The sequence below is a fragment of the Oncorhynchus tshawytscha genome, linkage group LG32 (assembly GCF_018296145.1).
Source record: "Oncorhynchus tshawytscha isolate Ot180627B linkage group LG32, Otsh_v2.0, whole genome shotgun sequence".
NCBI classification, from domain to species: Eukaryota; Metazoa; Chordata; class Actinopteri; order Salmoniformes; family Salmonidae; genus Oncorhynchus; species Oncorhynchus tshawytscha.
This window is the reverse complement of record NC_056460.1, coordinates 16,117,239-16,139,557: the sequence shown is the minus strand read 5'-3', so window position 1 is coordinate 16,139,557 and position 22,319 is coordinate 16,117,239. Positions and strand designations below refer to the sequence as shown.

Sequence of the window (22,319 nt, the reverse complement as noted above, 5' to 3'; positions counted from 1 at the left end):
GTCGATTTCCAGCTTTGTATTTGACAAATATGACACTGTTTCAATGCAAGCTCGGGGCCGTTTTTCTCCCTTTCTCTGGTTCGTAATGCGCGTGCGCTCTGCATCCATCTGTGTACCACACAGGAATTTGTAAGCTTAAATAAAGATGCTCAACGTCTCGGCTCGGTGGTGCTTTCGAATCGGCGAAACTGATTTATCCTGAAAGGAAAACAGAAGAGCAGAACTCAATATAGGATTTTAACACACCTTTCCACAACCCATTAAAGTCATAGTGTATCATAAATCAATTCCAGCTATGGAATTGAAGAAATCAATTTCTGATACCGAGCGCTCATTGAAGAGCTACGGCTCTGTATCGGAAACGGAATGGACAAAAGACAAAGGTGAGCGTCATTCATTGCAAAGTAACGTTTTGGCCTGTTATAGTGGTTATTGCTCTGTGCAGAATAAAGCAGATAGGGGATGTTGCGTTGCAAAACAACACCCGTTAATTGCAATTAGTCCGTGCATCTTTATTGTTTCCTGAATGTCATTCCCAGTGCCTTGAAAATGGACTGGAGACATCTCCAAAAATGAGCTTTGCTTTCAATGCATTTTGGAGGTGCATTTGACCAGTTATTCACTGATAATAACTATATCATTACTATTTGAGAAGATCTTTCTCATTTACAATAGCTTACCCGCTGTATTAACAGTATATATTACAATAGCACAAAGGAGAGGAGCCCTGAAATGTATACACGTATGTAATGCCTCATATCTACTAGCCTATTTCCATAACACTAAAGAAGGAATGACATATGCCCAGCTCTTCACTTTCAGCTGACTGTACATTCCAAAGTTGTCTGACTGGGTCTTCTAATATATTGAACTGCACCCCTTCCAGTCGATGGATGCAGCAGGGTAGAACAAGCTAGAAGCCTACCTGCTGGGCTGTGAGTGTGTGAGTCAACACCAGCATCACCAGCACTGATACCAGCAGGAAAGATGATATAAACAAACTGTAGAGACAGGCAAGAGATTTTCATCCTCCTCGTTTTCATCCTTTTTTTTATCTGTAAGATATCAATGCATTATGAAAGGTCTTTCGAAGGAAGATACATTTTAAGATAAATGTTTCAATAATGTTATTTATATGACATGCATTGTTCATTGTTCTTAATTTTACTGGTATCTATTTGTGATATTATGGGTAGGCTAGCTAGCCTAGTGCCACGAAGCTGTCATCAGAGCAGTATGATATATGTCTAATAATACAGACATAAAGAGGGTCATGGGGGGGGTAAACAGAGGTCAGAGAGAGGTCAGAGGTCAGGAATAACAAGAGGTCATAACAAGAGGTCATATTGTGTGCTTTATGTAACCAGAGATCCACAGCAGAGAATCCTGTCATGAGTCAGCCTCACACACCTACGGGGTTAAGTTCAATATCCACTTGACTTATACTGGTAGTTATATTTCACTGTATATTTTGTGTAGGGCTGTCTGTGTGACATCTGTATACTTTCAACAGAAATCAGCCCATTGGATCCTGGAATAATATATTCTTTGAGTGTCCTCTTCATTAATTCCATCGTTAGAATAGGAATGAAAAAGAGAGACGAGAGGAGAGTGGGGTGCAGAAAGTCTCAGATGAATTCTTCAGCTCATGAATATGAATAGAAGAAGACTGCATCTATTTTTAGAGATAGACTCTCTGTCCCCATTCTCCTTCCCCATCCAGTACATACACCCCCCTCCCCCCACACACACACACACACACAGACACACACACACCTATTCATCATTCCCTTCCCCTGGTTCCTCCTTGTGTGTTCCAACTTTCAACTTCCATCTGTGTTGGGAGACGCATAGCTGGATACTAAAACACAGTGGGGAACATTACAATTAACACAGTACTTCTGGGCCCTGTTCATTAGGAGGAAAGCAGACTGAAACAGGGAGGGGCTACCAGACTTTGTACAATAAGAAAAGCTCATGTTTGTTTCCATTACAAAAACTTTTTTTTATTATCCATTGCATGCCCGAATGAACATAACCCTGAAGTGGCTGCTACGCAGATAATATTCACGTGACAGCTCTGCTTCTCCTCATCAAGCAGACATCTGTCCACCCTCCTCCTTCTGTCGAGGCTCTCATTATGCTGATCAGTTGATTTATAGACAGATGTGCAGGGTATTGATTCGGCAGTTTGTTTTAATGCAATTAGTTTGATTACATTGGGTTAATAAGTAGCTTGGCTCTGCCAGTGAAGCTACGTTGATAGGGAAGCCTGGTATTTCTTCTAATAGTGACTGTGGGGACTGGGGAGTACCAAATGATGCTGTTACTGTATAGATTTAGAGCTGGATTCAATCCGTATCGCGGAAGATCTGCATTAAAATGTCAAGGTATTTTCCGATTGAGCCGACATATACAGCGTTTTACCACGAACGTGGGAACATTGCCTTTACATTCCAGCTATACGGCGGGTCTTCCGTGATACTTCAGCAATTTATTATTATTTTGGCTTTTGCTTTTCGATACAGTTCTATCTGCAGGCCATACTGTGTCTGTTTCCCTGTAGTAGGTTTAGCATGATTCTTACTTTGTCTTTCAATGCTGCCTTCCATGGTGCCCACACTAGCATACCACGAAGAATGCATGCCCAATACATTGCTTCATACTAATTGGTATGGTGCTGTGTGTGTTGGAACAGAGCCTCAGCCTTCCATACTTAACATTTACCATGTATCCAGGAGTTTATCTGAAGACCCCCCATGAGCAGTATCTTCCTCCTCTCTAATCCTGCTGATGGCTGAATGTGGACTACTGAGTACAGGAGTGTGTGCTGACGGAGTATGTACTGCGTTAAGATAACTTCCTCGGCTCAGAGCAGTCGGCAGTTTAGATCCTTTGTGTGTTATTCATTACAGACCTGGCTCTCTGCCATCATAATGGGCCAGTCAGGATTTTGTGTAGCAGTCAGCAGCAAATTGTGTGTGTGTGTGTGTGTGTGTGTGTGTATGTGTGTCTTTGTGTGAGGTAGAAAGAGTAGCGAGGGAGAGAAAGGTAGAAACAGAAGGGGGGAGAGGGAGAGAAAGATAGAGAGAGCAGTGAGGGGTAGAGAAAGAGAAAGAGAGAGAATCCACTTGGTATGAATCCTCCACAGTTTACCACACTGTGTTATTGACTGCAGAGACAACTATGTGGGTATCAGCATTGTTTTCATGCTGCGGTTACCACAGCAGGGAAAACATTGGGACGCTACTTTTCATTCAAGGACTCGACATCAAGCTAAGCATTGAGTCTCATCAGCTATGAACAGTCACAGGATGCAATTTCGATTCTTGTTACATTTGTCTTAGACAGTGACTCAAACGAATGTCAAAATCTCATCCAGCCAAAGAAAAACAATAGAGGGGACAAAATTGAGGTGACATCATTTTTTGTTAGTTATTTCCAAGATTTGGAACGCCACTAATTTCCCTTTTGTCGATTGTCTTCAAGAGTCCTGCCTCCACATTAGCACCTTGTAAAGGTCTCTGGATGGATAGCTTTGCCAGTAGTTGGTTGAGGAGTCACAGAACAGTCAGTTCACCATTCTGGACTCGTAGCCTGTCTCTCTCCATAGAGAAAATCTGTCTGGAAGGCCTGTCTCCCAGCAGTACTGTACACAGTATGTCCTAACCCTGAGTGAAATATTTACGTCCTGCCTAGTGGGGGATGGGAGGCTATAGTTTACAATGGATGTCCAAGGTGTGACAGAGGATAGGTGCTTGCCCCCTAGGCCTATGCCACAGGGGGTTGGTGGCATCTTAATTGGGGAGGACGGGCTCGTGGTAATGACTGGAGCGGAATCAGTGGAATGATATCAAATACATCAAACACATGGATTCCAGATGTTTAATGCCATTCCATTTCTGTCGTACTCCGGCTGTCATTATGAGCCGTTCTCCCTACAGCAGCCTCCTGTGACCTATGCACTCTTTCTGACAATGGTAGTGTGATGATTGTTCTGTGGCTTAGTGCTATTGACTGAAATATGCGTTTATTAATCAGTTTGATTTCTTGCTGACATAGGTTACACATTGGAGAAGCCTAGGATTATTGTTAGTAGTGTGTTCAGTTGGTTGACATTGGGATTGCGATGATCATTCAGTTGCTTATGCTGGCTTCACGTGCTGGTGGAAGATGGGAAGTCGTAAGTCTGACATGATTGTGTTGAAGTGATTTTGAAGTCGGAAGAATTCTTGAAACAATAAGATTTTAGCTAGCTAACATTGCCAATAATAAAGTTAGTTAGCTTGTTTAACATTGACAATATGGTGAAACTAACTACATTCTCCATATTGATATGGTTGTAATTGTCAAAAACAGATTTGTTGCCATCTTTCGGTTCAAAAGGTGAAAGGTTGTGGTGAAACGTCACAACTCAGCAAACAACATTTTCTCCAAGTTTCCCGCTTTGAGGGTTATTAAAGTGAAATATCCCACTAGGAACTAGGAGCTCACGATAACTCCAATAGCACTTGAACGCTGTGTTAGTGACTAGCAATATAGGTTTATTATTCCATCAGTTTCCATTTCTATTGGCTTCACTGTGTTGCTGTGTCCGGTCTTTGATTGTTATTAGTTGAATAGGTGGCTTTGTGAGGTCATTGGCCCCGGTTCAGGGTGAATTAGTCCAATCGGTGAAGAGTTACTCCAGGTCATTGATCTATGTCAGTACCAGTATGAGATTTCTCTCATTTCTTTGACTTGAGGCCCTTCCCACTGACTACATCCCAAATGGCTTTCTATTCGCTATATAATGCACTATATAGGGAATAGGGTGCCATTTGGGACACAACAACCGCCTTCAAGACCTCAACCCGTCAGCCCTTCCAAAGCCTCACTAACACTCAGAGTCAATGACTCCTTCCATTATGTATTTTTATGCTCTTGATTCAGCGAGCGTCACACCAGAGTGCCTGAGCATCTGGCATCGAATTTAAGGTCGTCAGCTACTTCTTTCTTAGTCATCAGCCATTTTACTTGAACCTTCTATTCCTTTTAGGTGGGTACTGTGAGACACAAGGACACATACCGTAGCTATCATCTGGACTTGTCTAGGTTTGCCACGAAGCACTTTGACAGTGTGTGAGTGAGTCCGGTTTTTTGCTTTGAAGACAAGACTTGAAGAAGACAGCTCAAAAGCAACATCGTGCTTTTCATTTAGTCAAGAGAGAAATTCCTGGTGTCATTTACATTTCAGATCATTTACTATGCGTATCTTGTCCCTTGACTTACTCGAGCGTCACATTCATAATTAGGACGTTGGATAGAGCAGGGAGTAGTGTTGTATTACTGTAAAATAAATCTGACAAACAAGCCTTGGGCATTGTACTGGATAAAGGGAGGGGAATAATAGGCAAGGCTAGACAGTAAAGCAGTAATGCTTGACAGGACCATGTCCATTGTGATTCCATGTACTGCTCTTTAAGTCAGAGGAAGGAGGGAATAGGTCTCCTCTTCAGACTATTTGATGGTGGCAACAATAGAATAGGCCCTTTGGTTCTGAAGTCCAGAAGTTGGTATTGTATTGGTATTTTATGAATGATCTATTGAAATATTTAAGACCAAAATATTTAGAAATCCCTCCCTCCCGCCCTCCTGCCCTTCTCCCGATGTGTTAGAATGATGTAACTCACAATAGGGTTAAAGCACAAAGTTCCCTCTCTCCCTCCAGGTCAGTCAGATGTGTCCATGGCGGAGAGCATCATGTCTCCAGATGAGATTGAAGTGGAGATGGCTCGCATCCAGCGCCTCAGGGAGGTGCTGGTAAGGAGGGAGTCCGAACTGCGCTTTATGTGAGTACTGTACAGAGACCATCAACACCACAATAAAATAATTACAGACTGTGGCTTTAATCAATGAATCAATCAAATGTATTCATAAAGCCCTTCTTACATCAGCTAATGTCACAAAGTGCTGTACAGAAACCCAGCCTAAAACCCCAAACAGCAAGCAATGCGGGTGTAGAAGCACAGTGGCTAGGAAAAACTCCCTAGAATGGCTAGAACCTAGGAAGAAACCTAGAGAGGAACCAGGCTATGAGGCGTGGCCAGTCCTCTTTTGGCTGTGCCGGGTGGAGATTATAACAGAACATGGCCAAAATGGTCAAATGTTCATAGATGACCAGCAGGGTCAAATAACAATAATCACAGTGGTTGTAGAGGGTGCAACAGGTCAGCACCTCAGGAGTAAATGTCAGCTGGCCGATCATTCAGAGTATCTCTACCGCTCCTGCTGTCTCTAGAGAGTTGAAAACAGCAGGTCTGGGACAGGTAGCACGTCCGGTGAACAGGTCAGGGTTTCACAGCCGCAGCAGCAGCACGACCAGGTGGACTGGGGACAGCAAGGAGCCATCAGGCCAGGTTGTCCTGAAGCATGGTCCTAGGGCTCAGGTCCTCTGAGAGAGAGAAAGAAAGAAAGAAAGAAAGAAGAGAGAGAAAGAAAGAAAGAAAGAAAGAAAGAAAGAAAGAAAGAAAGAAAGAAAGAAAGAAAGAAAGAAAGAAAGAAAGAAAGAAAGAAAGAAAGAAAGAAAGAAAGAAAGAAAGAAAGAAAGAAAGAAAGAAAGAAAGAGAGGGAGAATAAGAGAGAGCATACTTAAATTCACACAGGACACCGGATAAGACAGGAGAAATATTCCAGATTTAACAGACTGACCTTAGCCCCCCCGACACATAAACCATTGCAGCATAAATACTGGAGGCTGAGACAGGAGGGGTCGGGAGACACGAAGACGTGTTGGATTTGAATAATAGAGAAGCTCATTGGAATAGATACATTGAATTTCCATTTTCTTCCGAGAGTGGGTGAATGTATTATGTACAGTAAAGAGAGTACGTAGAGTCTTTGGGACCCTTGAAAATAATGACACCCATAAACATAAGCCTAATAGGTTTATACTGTGTATCCTGATGATAATGATATTATCCGGATGTAGACGCAGTAAATCCGTATTTCTGACACTGTGAATAATCAGTGAACCTGATTGCCAGCCTGCTCCATGCCAGTACAGAAAGGAGTTGGCTAAAGCAGAAACAGAATGGCATCCATGCTATTACAGTGCCTTCAGAAAGCATACACACTTTATACACATTTTGTTGTGTTCCAGCCTGAATGTAAAATGTATTATATTTGTCACTGGCCCACTCACAATACCCCCGTGTTAAATTAAGAAAAAATGAAAAGCTGAAAATATGTTCAATCACTTTGTCATGCCAAGCCTGCACAAGTTCAGCAGTTAAACAAGTCACATAATACGTGGCATGGACTCACTCTGTGTGCAATAATAGTGTTTAACATGATTTTTAAATAACTGCCTCATCACTGTACCCCAGACATACAGATAATTGTACGGTCCCTCAGTCGAGCACTTGAACAATAAAGACCAGGGAGTTTTTCCAATGCCTCGCAAAGAATGGCACCTATTGGTAGAGGGGTAAAAATGAAAAAAAGCAGACATTGAATATCCCTTTGAGCCTGGTGAATGTCGCGTTCTGACCTTTATTTCTGTTGTTTTTGTCATTATTTAGTATGGTCAGGGCGTGAGTTGGGGTGGGCAGTCTATGTTTGTTTTTCTATGATTTTGGGATTTCTATGTTTCGGCCTAGTATGGTTCTCAATCAGAGGCAGGTGTCATTAGTTGTCTCTGATTGAGAATCATACTTAGGTAGCCTGGGTTTCACTGTTTGTTTGTGGGTGATTGTCTATGTTGATTGCTTGTGTCATCACAGTTCTCATTTAGCTTCACGGTCGTTATTTGTTTATTGTTTTGTATAGTGTGTTTCAGTGTTTTCCTTATTAAATTTCATCATGAAAACATACCACGCCGCATTTTGGTCCTCCGATCCTTCTCGCCTCTCCTCTTCAGATGAAGAGGAGGACGACCGTGACAGTGAAACTATTAATTACACGTTGGATGGTGTATCAATACATCCAGTCACTACAAAGATGCAGGCATCCTTTCTAACTCAGTTGCCAGCGAGGAAGGAAACCGCTCAGGGATTTCACCATGAGGCCAATGGTGATTTTAAAACAGTTATAGAAGGATAGAAGGAAAAAATGGACACGGCTAGACAGGGCAACTGACACAAAGAACCCAGCTGATGCTACAAGAGACAAGGAGCTATGTCCTGGGGGCATGGAGGAGCAGTCCATCACTCGACCTGAGGGTGCGGGTAGGGTTATGGAGGGAGAGCAGTTCTTTGCCATGAATACACTGGAAAGTCAGCAGAAGGGTTTTGAATTCAATCCGGAATGAGACAGCTAGTGCATAGATGCCAGGATGGGGGTGATGTGATGGTGTTTCCTAACATCAGGATCCTGGCAGTGCTGGTCTGGACGTATTGGAGCTTCTGAGGACTCCTGTCAGGGATCCCGATGAAGAGAGTAATCTCCAGAGGAGATAAAGGCATGGATCAGCTTCCCTGCGTCAGACTGAGTGAGGGTGGGCGGGACGGAGTTTGGCAATGAACTTGAGGTGATAGAATAACACTTTACACAGTCGTCTGATGTGGCTGTCAACGGTCAGGGAGGAATCAAGATCTACACAGTCGTCTGATGTGGCTGTCAAAGGTCAGGGAGGAATCAGGATTTACACAGTCGTTTGATGTGGCTGTCAAAGGTCAGGGAGGAATCAGGATTTACACAGTCGTCTGATGTGGCTGTCAAAGGTCAGGGAGGAATCAGGATTTACACAGTCGTCTGATGTGGCTGTCAAAGGTCAGGGAGGAATCAGGATTTACACAGTCGTCTGATGTGGCTGTCAAAGGTCAGGGAGGAATCAGGATTTACACAGTCGTCTGATGTGGCTGTCAAAGGTCAGGGAGGAATCAAGATTTACACAGTCGTCTGATGTGGCTGTCAACGGTCAGGGAGGAATCAGGATTTACACAGTCGTCTGATGTTTCTGTCAAAGGTCAGGGAGGAATCAAGATCTACACAGTCGTCTGATGTGGCTGTCAAAGGTCAGGGAGGAATCAAGATTTACACAGTCTTCTGATGTGGCTGTCAAAGGTCAGGGAGGAATCAGGATTTACACAGTCGTCTGATGTGGCTGTCAACGGTCAGGGAGGAATCAGGATTTACACAGTCGTTTGATGTGGCTGTCAAAGGTCAGGGAGGAATCAGGATTTACACAGTCGTCTGATGTGGCTGTCAAAGGTCAGGGAGGAATCAAGATTTACACAGTTGTCTGATGTGGCTGTCAAAGGTCAGGGAGGAATCAAGCTGTACAGGCAGATTGAAACCTGAGGGGGAGAGAGAAGTGTTCTGTCCTGCAATGATGAGGTGTGTTAACGGTGAGTGCTGGACCTGGTGGGGGGTGCCAAGAAGTAGGGCCTCAGTTTTGCTGCTGTTCAGTTGAAGGAAGTTTTGCTTCATTCGTGCCCTTATCTGCTCACGGCAGGTGTTCAGACAGGCACTTGCATCAGAGGGACATGGGGCCATTTTTAGATACAGCTGGGTGTCATCAGCATAGCACTGCAATGTGATTCCATGCCGGCTGATGACACGACCGAGGGGGACCATGTGCAGGACAAACAGGATGGGTCCTGGGAGGAGGGAGGGAGGGAGGGAGGAGTGGAACCAGCTCAGAGCTGATCCAGACAATCCGCCGGTGTCTCGGGAGGCATTCCAGGCGGATGGGGTGGTTGACAGTGTCAAACACTGCTCTCAAGTCCAGGACGATCAGGAGACAGGGGGAGCCTGCAGCCGCCATCAGCAGGTCGTTGGTGACCTTATTGGTCTTGTCACGGGGTCAGGTGACCAGATCAGAAGTTCATGCTTGATTTTCAGGGGATCTTGGACCACCATATTGTGTGAAATATTTTGGTGTGATGGCAAATACAATCAATAGAAACTGGAAAGAGATTGGTGGGAAGTGTGGCTTCATTAGCTTGGATGGCTTCATCAGTGAACAGTGATGCTAATACCTCCAGCTATGTGTGACTCAGATACACACACACACACATTCTGTAGCAGATGGAGTGGCAGAGTGCAAACCGTTGGGGTCTAGTGAGTGGGTAAACACAAGGCAGATAGGGGATAGTGAGGAGGAGAGAAAAAGATGTTGAGGTTGAGAGACAGGAACAAGTGAGTGGGCGAGAAATAACAGGGGGTCGAAAGAGCAGAGGGAGAAGAGGCTGAAGAATGGGAACAAGGGAGAAAGTGGGAACTACAGGAGGTGGAGAGAGATGAAGGGAGGATAGTAGGGAGGATAGTAGGGAGAGGGATGGAGGAAGAGGAGGAGGAGGAGGAGAGAGTGGAGGAGGCAGAGGGGGAGAGGGGGAGAGGGGGAGGTGAGTGATGAAGGGAGGGATGGAGGGAGAGACTGAGGAGGAACAGGGAGAGAGAGATGGAGGGAGGAGGAAGGAGAGGTGTTGGGAGCTGGTGGATGAGTCATCAGTCTGTGATTTACAACAGAGAGACTTAAATCCCTGGTAGCTGTCACAGCGCTGCAGAGAGAAAGGTAGGGATGGAGGGAGGGAGGGGAGGAGAGGAAGAGAGAGATGAATGGGAGGGGGAGGAGAGGGAGGGAGGGGGCAGAGAAGAGAAGGAAAAGTTTACATAGTCAATGGCTCTCTATTCACCGGATGTGTACCAAATTCACTAAAAGTGGCAGTAATAAAGCCTCTCTTGAAAAAGCCAAACCTTGACCCAGAAAATATAAAAAAACTATCGGCCTATATCGAATCTTCCATTCCTCTCAACATTTTTAGAAAAGGCTGTTGCGCAGCAACTCACTGCCTTCCTGAAGACAAACAATGTATACGAAATGCTTCAGTCTGGTTTTAGAACCCATCATAGCACTGAGACTGCACTTGTGAAGGTGGTAAATGACCTTTTAATGGCATCAGACCGAGGCTCTGCATCTGTCCTTGTGCTCCTAGACCTTAGTGCTCCTAGTGCTGCTTTTGATACCATCGATCACCACATACTTTTGGAGAGATTGGAAACCCAAATTTGTCTACACGGACAAGTTCTGGCCTGGTTTAGATCTTATCTGTCGGAAAGATATCAGTTTGTCTCTGTGAATGGTTTGTCCTCTGACAAATCAACTGTAAATTTTGGTGTTCCTCAAGGTTCTGTTTTAGGACCACTATTGTTTTCACTATATATTTTACCTCTTGGGGATGTCATTCGAAAATAATGTTAACTTTCACTGCTATGCGGATGACACACAGCTGTACATTTCAATGAAACATGGTGAAGCCCCAAAATTGCCCTCGCTAGAAGCCTGTGTTTCAGACATAAGGAAGTGGATGGCTGCAAAATTTCTACTTTTAAACTCGGACAAAACAGAGATGCTTGTTCTAGGTCCCAAGAAACAAAGAGATTTTCTGTTGAATCTGACAATTAATCTTAATGGTTGTACAGTCGTCTCAAATAAAACTGTGAAGGACCTCGGCGTTACTCTGGACCCTGATCTCTCTTTTGATGAACATATCAAGACTGTTTCAAGGACATCTTTTTTCCATCTACGTAACATTGCAAAAATCAGAAACTTTTTGCCCAAAAATGATGCAGAAAAAGTAACCCATGCTTTTGTTACTTCTAGGTTAGACTACTGCAATGTTCTACTTTCCGGCTACCCGGATAAAGCACTAAATAAACTTCAGTTAGTGCTAAATAAAGGCCTGCTAGAATCCTGACTAGAACCAAAAAATGTGATCATATTCCTCCAGTGCTAGCCTCCCTACACTGGCTTCCTGTCAAGGCATGGGCTGATTTCAAGGTTTTACTGCTAACCTACAAAGCATTACATGGGCTTTCTCCTACCTATCTCTCTGATTTGGTCCTGCCGTACATACCCACACGTACGCTATGTTAACAAGACGCAGGCCTCCTAATTGTCCTTAGAATTTCTAAGCAAACAGCTGGAGGCAGGGCTTTCTCCTATAGAGCTCCATTGTTTATGGAATGGTCTGCCTACCCATGTGAGAGACGCAAACTCGGTCTCAACCTTTAAGTCTTTACTGAAGACTCATCTCTTCAGTGGGTCATATGATTGAGTGTAGTCTGGCCCAGGAGTGTGAAGGTGAACGGAAAGGCTCTGGAGCAACGAACCGCCCTTGCTGTCTCTGCCTGGCCGGTTCCCCTCTTTCCACTGGGATTCTCTGCCTCTAACCCTATTACAGGGGCTGAGTCACTGGCTTACTGGTGCTCTTTCATGCCGTCCCTAGGAGGGGTGCGTCACTTGAGTGGGTTGAGACACTGATGTGATCTTCCTGTCTGGGTTGGCGCCCCCCCTTTGGTTGTGCCGTGGCGGAGATCTTTGTGGGCTATACTCGGCCTTGTCTCAGGATGGTAAGTTGGTGGTTGAAGATATCCCTCTAGTGGTGTGGGGGCTGTGCTTTGGCAAAGTGGGTGGGGTTATATCCTTCCTGTCTGGCCCTGTCCGGGGGTATCATCAGATGGGGCCACAGTGTCTCCTGACCCCTCCTGTCTCGGCCTCCAGTATTTATGCTGCAGTAGTTTGTGTCGGGGGGCTAGGGTCAGTTTGTTATATCTGGAGTACTTCTCCTGTCTTATCCGGTGTCCTGTGTGAATTTAAGTATGCTCTCTCTAATTCTCTCTCTCTTTCTCTCTTTCTTTCTTTCTCTCGGAGGACCTGAGCCCTAGGACCATGCCTCGGGACTACCTGGCATGATGACTCCTTGCTGTCCCCAGTCCACCTGTCCGTGCTGCTGCTCCAGTTTCAACTGTTCTGCCTGTGGCTATAGAATCCTGACCTGTTCACCGGACATGCTACCTGTCCCAGACCTGCTGTTTTCAACTCTCTAGAGACAGCAGGAGTGGTAGAGATACTCTTAATGATCGGCTATGAAAAGCCAACTGACATTTACTCCTGAGGTGCTGACTTGACCATGCTGGTCATTTATGAACATTTGAACAACAACATGTTCTGCTATAATCTCCAACCGGCACAGCCAGAAGAGGACTGGTCACCCCTCATAGCCTGGTTCCTCTCTAGGTTTCTTCCTAGGTTTTGGCCTTTCTAGGGAGTTTTTCCTAGCCACCGTGCTTCTACACCTGCATTGCTTGCTGTTTGGGGTTTTAGGCTGGGTTTCTGTACAGCACTTTGAGATATCAGCTGATGTACGAAGGGCTATATAAATACATTTGATTTGAAAGAGAGAAAGAGTGAAAGATGGAGGGAGGGAGTGATGGAGGGGAGGAGAGGGAAGGATGGAGGGATGGATGGGAAGAACAAGGGATGGAGGGAGGAAGGGGAGGAGAAGAGAGGGGGATGACATGACAGAGAGGTACCAGTAGGGTCCTCAGGGTGGGTCTTCAGGACCAGAGGATCTGATAGAGGAGTGAGTCATTCAACACTTTTCATCTGCCCACACTCTTCCCTAAGGGGAGTGTAACTTGGAAGAACCAAAATGGAACAGGGCCAGAGAGTCACACTGTGCTTTACCCTTCCTAACTGGAATTAATGTTGTTGTCTTTTCAAGGGCGGACGACATCCAGCTCTGCAAAGACATCATGAGTCTGAAACAGGAGCTGAGGAAGGTGGTAACTGTACCAGGTAACTAACAGCAACAAATAGAGACAATCACAATCACAACAGTCAACCATATATCTGAGGTAAATATTTAAGCAACTAGGCACGAGGAGGTATGGTATAAGGCCAATATACCACGGCTAAAGGCTGTTCTTAGGTGCGACTCAACATGGATTGCCTGGATACAGCCCTTAGCAGTTGTATATTGGCCATATACCACAAACACCCGAGGTGCCTTATTTCTATTATAAGGATTGGACCCTTTTTTTCAATTTTCGCCTAAAATGACATACCCAAATCTAACTGCCTGTAGCTGAGGACCTGAAGCAAGGATATTTATATTCTTGATACCATTTGAAGGAAATACTTTGAAGTTTGTGTAAATGTGAAATTAATGTAGGAAAATATAACACATTAGATCTTGCATCTTTGAAATGCAAGAGAAAGGCCAAAATGTAATATTCCAGGTTAGGCGACTTTTGAATTTGGCCACTAGATGGCAGTAGTGTGAATGTGCAAAGTTTTAGACTGATTCAATGAACCATTGCATTGCTGTTCAAATTGTTGTATCAAGACTGCCCAACTGTGCCTAATTGGTTTATTCATATATTTTCAAGTTCATAATTGTGCACTCTCCTCAAACAATAGCATGGTATTCTTTCACTGTAATAGCTACTGTAAATTGGACAGTGCAGTTAGATTAACAAGAATTTAAGCTTTCTGGCCATATCCGATATGTCTATGTCCTGGAAAACGTTCTTGTTTACTTACAACCTCATGCTAATCACATTAGCCTACGTTAGCTCACAACCGTCCCTGCCGGGGGGGACACTGAGGTTAACAATATTTTAAGCTTTCTGCCCATATCAGATATGTCCTGGGAAATGTTTTTGTTATTTACAACATCATGCTAATCACATTAACTCAACCTCCCTGTGGGTGGGGACACCAATCTCGTAGAGGTTAAACGTCATTAGAGCAGTAAAAATAAATGTTGTCATAACTGTGGTATACGGTCTGATATACCACGACTGTCAGCCAATCAGCATTCAGGGCTCGAACCACCCAGTTTATCAATAACCATATATCCAGGTAACTAACGGCAACACGGACTTCACAACACCTCCACTGGCTGCCCTCGCCTGTCCTATTGCCTTTCCTATCCTACCTGGCAACAGAGAGAAAAATGTACCATATAGTATTAACCATATATAACTACAGCCAAGAAATCCACTTCACCGCCCTCCCCTGTCCTATTCTACCCGGCAACATAACAGGGAGAAAAATGTGCCATACTGTCTATCCCTCTAGGAAATAGAACAAGCATATCAGGATGTATCCTCAATGTACCCTTAGCTTAGCCAAATTGCTTATGCATGTTGTAGAGCATGTGTCAAACTCATTCCATGGAAGGTCGAGTGTCTGCGGGTTTTTGCTCCCCCCTTGTACTTAATTGATGAATTAAGGTCACTGATTAGTTAGGAACTCCCCTCACCTGGTTGTCTACGTCTGAATTGAAAGGAAAAACACCCCTGCTATAGTGAGTATAAACCCAAAATAGGGTAGAGGAGAAAAACTGCTACTGTATGCAGCTACCTGCTGCTACATGGTGAGGTGATTTGTGGGTAGGTTCACTGCGGTAAAGTAGCCGCACAATTGATTGTAACTCTCAGGGACATGGGATAGTTATGAGGCGGGGAGGTTCTTCCCCTCAGGTAGTTTAGAGTAGGCACAGTCATAATGGCCACACAGGCGCACAAACACACACACGCATAGCTAACCGCAATGGCTATATGAGCCAATGGTCCATTTCCTGAGACTGTGGCCTAAGATTATATCAACGAATACTACTTTATTTATACTTTCCTCCACAAATGATGTTATGGGTCTATTTGTGTCCACGGCTGACAGCAGATGGAGTCAAATAGCCACTACAACCTCACAACTCTACAATGTCACAGTCTAGAGTTAGCTGTCTAGCCTGGTCCAGACAGCACAAACAGATCTGGTACCAGGCTAGTTTCTCCTTTTATTTGTGAACTTGACAGAGTGACTGGATCTATATTAGTGATCATCTGGAATCGCAACAAACAAGAACAATGGAATGAATTGTTCATTAGAGCATACATAAAGCCTACATACAGTACAGATGCCATACTGCTAGAAGCTAAATGCAGTACATTATGCATGACATTCATTGAGATTTAAAACACCATTCACACATTCCAAATCAAATCTAAATCCTCACACCATTGAGTCATAATATACCATACCCTATGTATCAATATGTATGTGACCCAACAAGCTCTGTTATTACCTCAGTACAGAGAAAGGCCCTAGCCCCGCTGCTTTTCCTTTTCCATTTGACATTCCGGTTTCTGCATTCATCTATACGTTCCGGGAACACTGTGACTCCAGGGAATGGCTGTACGGATCCAGTTCTATCCCGGTGGGAGAGAAAGAGCTGAGACTGCACTCCTCTCCTGCCTGGTGCCTCAGCTTTCCCACCTACTATTACTACTGTCAACAACACTGCACATTGTTCTCCAACTATTGCAGTGTATGTATGTGTGTGTGTGTGTGTGTGTGTCTCAGTCTATCACTGGGTCATACAAGGGTGCGTGCTCAGCCCTCTCCTGTACTTCCTGTTCACCCATGACTGCGTGGCCATGCACGCCTCCAACTCAATCATCAAGTTTGCAGACAACACAACAGTAGTGGGCTTGATTAACAACGATGACGAGACAGCCTAAAAGTAGGAGGTGAGAGCACTCGGAATGTGGTGTCAAGAAAACAACCTCTCACTCAACAGCAACAAAACAAAGGAGATGATCATGGACTTCAGGAAACAGAAGAGGGAGCACCCCCCTATCCACATCAACAGGACAGTAGTGGAGAAGGTGGAAAGTTTTAAGTTCCTTGGCTTACAGATCATGAACAAACTGAAATGGTCCACCCTCACAGACAGTGTGGTGAAGAAGGCGCAACAGCACCTCTTCAACCTCAAGAGGCTGAAGAAATGTGGTTTGTCACCTAAAACCCTCAAACTTTTATAGGTGCACAATTGAGAGCATCCTGCCGGGCTGTATCACCACCTGGTACGGAAACTGCACAGCCCTCAATCGCAAGGGTCTCCAGAGGGTAGTGAAGTCTACACAACGCATCACCGGGGGTAAACTACATACCCTCCAGGACACCTACAGCACCTGATGTCACAGGAAGTCCAAAAAGATCATCAAGGATAACAACCACCCGAGTCACTGCCTGTTCTCCCCGCTACCATCCAGAAGGCGAGGTCAGTACAGGTGCATCAAAGCTGGGACCGAGAGACTGAAAAACAGCTTCTATCTCAAGGCCATCAGACTGTTAAACAGCCATCACTAACACAGAGAGGCTGCTGCCTACATACAGTCTCAAATCATTAGCCACTTTAATAAATGTCACTTTAACAAGGTTTACATATCTTGCATTACTCATCTCACATGTATATACTGTGTGTTATACCATCTATTGCATCTTGCCTATGCCGCTCGTGTTATGGTTTTCTTCCGTCGAAGGAGAGTCGGACCAAAATGCAGCGTGGTTAAATCGAGACATCTTTAATGACGATGAAAACGAACAATACAAAACAACAAACGGAAATGTGAAAACCTATACAGCCTGTCTGGTGACAACTAACACAGAGACAGGAACAATCACCCACGAAACACTCAAAGAATATGGCTGCCTAAATATGGTTCCCCCCTCTGATTGAGAACCACCTCAGGCAACCATAGACTTTGCTAGAACACCCCACTAAGCCACAATCCCAAAACCTACGAAAAACCCCCATACATAAACACAACACAAAATAAACCCATGTCACACCCTGGCCTGACCAAATACATATAGAAAACACAAAATACTAAGACCAGGGCGTGACAGCTCAGCCATTGCTCATCCATATATTTATATGTACATATTCTTATTCCATCCCTTTACATTTGTGTGTATTAGGTAGTTGTTGTGAAATTGTTAGATTACTCGTTAGATATTACTGCACTGCTGGAACAAGAAGGTAAAGCATCTCGCTACTCTTGCATTAACATCTGCTAACCATGTGTATGTGACCAATACATTTGATTTGATTTCAGTGTGAAGGTCAGGGGAATAAAGTCAAAATCCTTTCCAGAGAATTGGGTACAGAGTTTATGAATATACGACTGCTTATGCAAATGAACCCATTGGGCTCTGGTCAAAGGTAATGTCCTGTGTAGGTCATAGAGTAACATTTGAGATGAATTCCATTAATATACGACTGCTTATGCAAATTCCCCCATTCAGACAGGACATTGCATCATTGAACAGCATTTGCATATTTTGTCTCCCGATTAGTTCTCATGAATTAAACACGAGGAGGACTATTTAAGAATCTAAATATCTCGGACTCTATTCAATCCGCATCGCAGAAGTTCAGCTTTACAGCATGATTGAAATTTAAAGGCAAAGTCCCGCTTTAGCAGAGACTGCATTCACGGTATCACTGCATATGTCGGCTCAACTGGAAATGACCTTTACATTTCCATCACTTGAGCTTTACAGATGGAAAAGGGTCCCTACAGTTTGTGATGTGAATCATTATTTGGTAGCATGCGCTGCCTTCACAGGAAGTTTCCTCTTCCCCTGTAGCTCAGTATCTAACAAATGTTGTATCAGTTGATACAAATGTATTTAATATAAGATTTACAAAATGTACTTTTTAGTTTGATATAAAACATCAATCACCTTTCAAATCTAACCCCCTCTCTACCTCCCTTCCCTCTCACCCTCCTCCAGAGAAAGAGAAGACCAAGAAACAGAGACAGTGGGAGGAGGAGTTGATCCTGAAAATCCATAAACTGGTGCAGAAGAGGGATTTCCTAGTGGACGATGCAGAGGTGGAGAGATTAAGGTAGAACTGTGGTCTGAGGGAGGTGGAGGGAGGGAGCTGGAGAGAGGGAGGTAGAGGGAGAGAGCTGGAGAGAGGGTGGGAGATGGAGGGAGAGAGCTGGAGAGAGGGAGGTGGAGAGAGGGGGGATGGAGGGATGGAGAGAGGGAGGGGGATGGAGAGAGGGGTGGAGGGGGGGGATGGAGAGAGGGAGGTGGAGGGAGGGAGGGAGGTGGAGAGATTAAGGTATAACTGTGGTCTGAGGGAGATGGAGGGATGGAGCTAGAGAGAGGGAGGGAGGGAGATGGAGAGAGGGAGGTGAAGGGAGAGAGCTGGAGAGAGGGTGGGAGATGGAGAGAGGGTGGGAGATGGAGAGAGATAGGGAGAGGGAGGGAGATGGAGGTGGAGAGAAGGATGGGGATGGAGAGAGGGAGGTGGAGGGAGGTGGAGAGAGGGAGAGAGATGGAGGTGGAGAGAAGGATGGAGATGGAGAGATGGAGGTGGAGGGAGGTGGAGAGAGGGAGGGAGCTGGAGAGATTAAGGTCTAACTGCAAGACAGTCTGAGGGAGGTGGAGAGATTACAGTCTAACTGCCAGACAGTCTGAGGGAGGTGGAGAGATTACAGTCTAACTGCCAGGTCCCCCTTGGTCTCTCACTTACTCCCCATCCTCTGCCTGCTATCTTGGTCCCCCTTGGTCTCTCACTTACTCCCCATCCTCTGCCTGCTATCTTGGTCCCCCTTGGTCTCTCACTTACTCCCCATCCTCTGCCTGCTATCTTGGTCCTCCTTTCTTTGACATGGAGATTACTTACAGACAGCAGAGCTGATCTGAGATCACAGTGTCATTCAGTGAATGTATGGAGTGTTGAGGATATTGAGAAGTAAACTGCAACGGACAGATTGCGAGACATTCTTGGAAACAAAGCTATGTGTATGGAGATTTTATGTGCCGTAAATAGTCACTAACTTTATAGAATAGGAGTATGGACACAAGGTATGTTAGTCCGGAAAGTGACAACTGTTTAGGGGCAAATGCTTTGGTACGTACGTATGGGGGTTTTCTACAGACTATGTGATGTTTTGCCATTGAGTAAGGGGTGACTGTCTGTCTGTAACCACTGACTCTAACCCATATCCTCTCTACAGGGAGCAGGAGGAGGACAAGGAGATGGCTGAGTTCCTGAGACAGAAGCTGATGCCTCTGGAGAAGCTGGCCAGAGAAGCTGCCCAAAGTGAGTAGTATCCTTCATACAAAACGCACACTAGTACACAATCAATAGTTTGTTTATGAGTCATAGACATGGTACACGTGTAGGACACAGTGCAATGAAATGCTTACAGGTTCCCCCTCTTGACAACGCAACACCAACATGGTCATGGTCACAGTGGCCTTGATGAAAAGAATCAAGTACGTGTTAAAAGCACACATACAGTAAATATGTGGATATGGTGTAATACCAAGCAGATGAGTTCTGTCATCTCCAGAGTCACAGACCATGAGTGGCCCTGACTGTCACACAGTTTCACACCGGGCACACTGGCTCTGTCACATTAGGTCAAGACCGAGAGATAATATTGAGAGGCAACAAGGGACAACTGACAAGCCATGTAATGGAATTAGTGTGGTAACAGCCGATTCAAATCATATCAGAATATCGATTCTAGAACAGAGTCTTAGTTGTTATGGTGTTGATTTCATCTAATCATGGCTAGGGCTTCATTCAAACATTCAAAGATGGGAATCGTAGAGAAATGGCTGGGCCTTTTTCATTTCCATCTAAAAGCACAGGGAACGTGTCCAAATGTGCACCCCTATACGAGTCTCTGGTAGGAGTGCAAAAAGTAGTGCACTATGTTGGGAATAGGGTGCCCTATGACATCTCAGATTTGCCCATACTCTCTTACCCTAGATCCCCAGAAGCCCAAGAGACAAGTCCCTGATCCTCCGCCCAGCAAGCCATCCATCACCAAGTCCATCACCATCATCAAGGACTGCTGCGGAGCCACCCAGTGTTGTATCATGTAACCGTGGTTAAAGAGGAGTTGAGGACAGTACACCCTCCCATTCACAGCACCACCCTAGTAACAACAACACAGTCACACTGTACATCTGTCACCTGACCTGGTCTCTTGGTGTCATATCACCTATCGTTACATCATTTCCTGTGATCCAGAGAACCCTGGTGCAAAATGGATGCCCTTGTAGGTGATAGATGGACAGGCCTGGCCACATGTAAATAATGGAATAACAGAAATGTAAATGAAATATGTGGCACTATATAATGTTAAAAGGCAATTGGAAATTGAATATATGGTACCTGTACAGTATTGTAAGCAATACACCAATTTATATTGATTTAGGGACTCATTACATCCCTCTTGAAACATTCTTCAGAGATCAATAATGACATATATTCCTCAGATTTATAAGCACAACGTCCCATACCCAACCACATCATACCAAGGTTCTCTGTCCACCAGGAAATGACATCATGACTGAATTGTTATTGACTTTGTCATTTTGAATAACGGGTATTTACTGGATGCTTCCATTCCAACCCTTTAACGGAACAACTAGAACTCCTCTCAGACTTAGGACTGTATGCTTACCAGGGTGGGGTCAATTCCATTTCAATCCAGTCAATTACTTACCGAATAACCAGATTTTAAAATGAATTGATCCAATCCTGATGCTTGCTCTGGAACTGTAGATCATGAAACACTTCACTCACTGCAGTTCATTTTATATCCCTTTATTGTAAAGGTATACTTCCTATATAAACAGTATTGCTGAACACAGTTGCTATGATACCATTTACATTGGCAAGCTGCAACAATCGCATGATTGAGTTATTTTGTTTTTCTATGATGTACATTAACGTACAGTGCCTTGCGAAAGTATTTGGCCCCCTTGAACTTTGCGAGCTTTTGCCACATTTCAGGCTTCAAACATAAAGATATAAAACTGTATTTTTTTGTGAAGAATCAACAACAAGTGGGACACAATTATGAAGTGGAACGACATTTATTGGATATTTCAAACTTTTTTAACAAATCAAAAACTGAAAAATTGGGCGTGCAAAATTATTCAGCCCCCTTAAGTTAATACTTTGTAGCGCCACCTTTTGCTGCGATTACAGCTGTAAGTCGCTTGGGGTATGTCTCTATCAGTTTTGCACATCGAGAGACTGAATTTTTTTCCCCATTCCTCCTTGCAAAACAGCTCGAGCTCAGTGAGGTTGGATGGAGAGCATTTGTGAACAGCAGTTTTCAGTTCTTTCCACAGATTCTCGATTGGATTCAGGTCTGGACTTTGACTTGGCCATTCTAACACCTGGATATGTTTATTTTTGCACCATTCCATTGTAGATTTTGCTTTATGTTTTGGATCATTGTCTTGTTGGAAGACAAATCTCCGTCCCAGTCTCAGGTCTTTTGCAGACTCCATCAGGTTTTCTTCCAGAATGGTCCTGTATTTGGCTCCATCCATCTTCCAATCAATTTTAACCATCTTCCCTGTCCCTGCTGAAGAAAAGCAGGCCCAAACCATGATGCTGCCACCACCATGTTTGACAGTGGGGATGGTGTGTTCATGGTGATGAGCTGTGTTGCTTTTACGCCAAACATAACGTTTTGCATTGTTGCCAAAAAGTTAAATTTTGGTTTCATCTGACCAGAGCACCTTCTTCCACATGTTTGGTGTGTCTCCCAGGTGGCTTGTGGCAAACTTTAAACAACACTTTTTATGGATATCTTTAAGAAATGGCTTTCTTCTTGCCACTCTCCCATAAAGGCCAGATTTGTGCAATATACGACTGATTGTTGTCCTATGGACAGAGTCTCCCACCTCAGCTGTAGATCTCTGCAGTTCA

At 44.4% G+C, this 22,319-nt stretch overlaps 1 protein-coding gene across 1 annotated transcript; it reads left to right on the top strand.

Moving 5' to 3' along the window:
• The first annotated feature begins 112 nt into the window (after positions 1–112).
• On the top strand, positions 113–21,375 carry LOC112230232 (bMERB domain-containing protein 1-like). Its single transcript, XM_024396438.2, has 6 exons — positions 113–383; positions 5,711–5,831; positions 13,491–13,564; positions 18,356–18,470; positions 19,594–19,679; positions 20,358–21,375. Exons 1-6 carry the CDS (start codon positions 296–298, stop codon positions 20,471–20,473), a joined length of 600 nt encoding a protein of 199 aa, XP_024252206.1. The 5' UTR covers positions 113–295; the 3' UTR covers positions 20,474–21,375.
• The last annotated feature ends 944 nt before the right edge of the window (positions 21,376–22,319 follow it).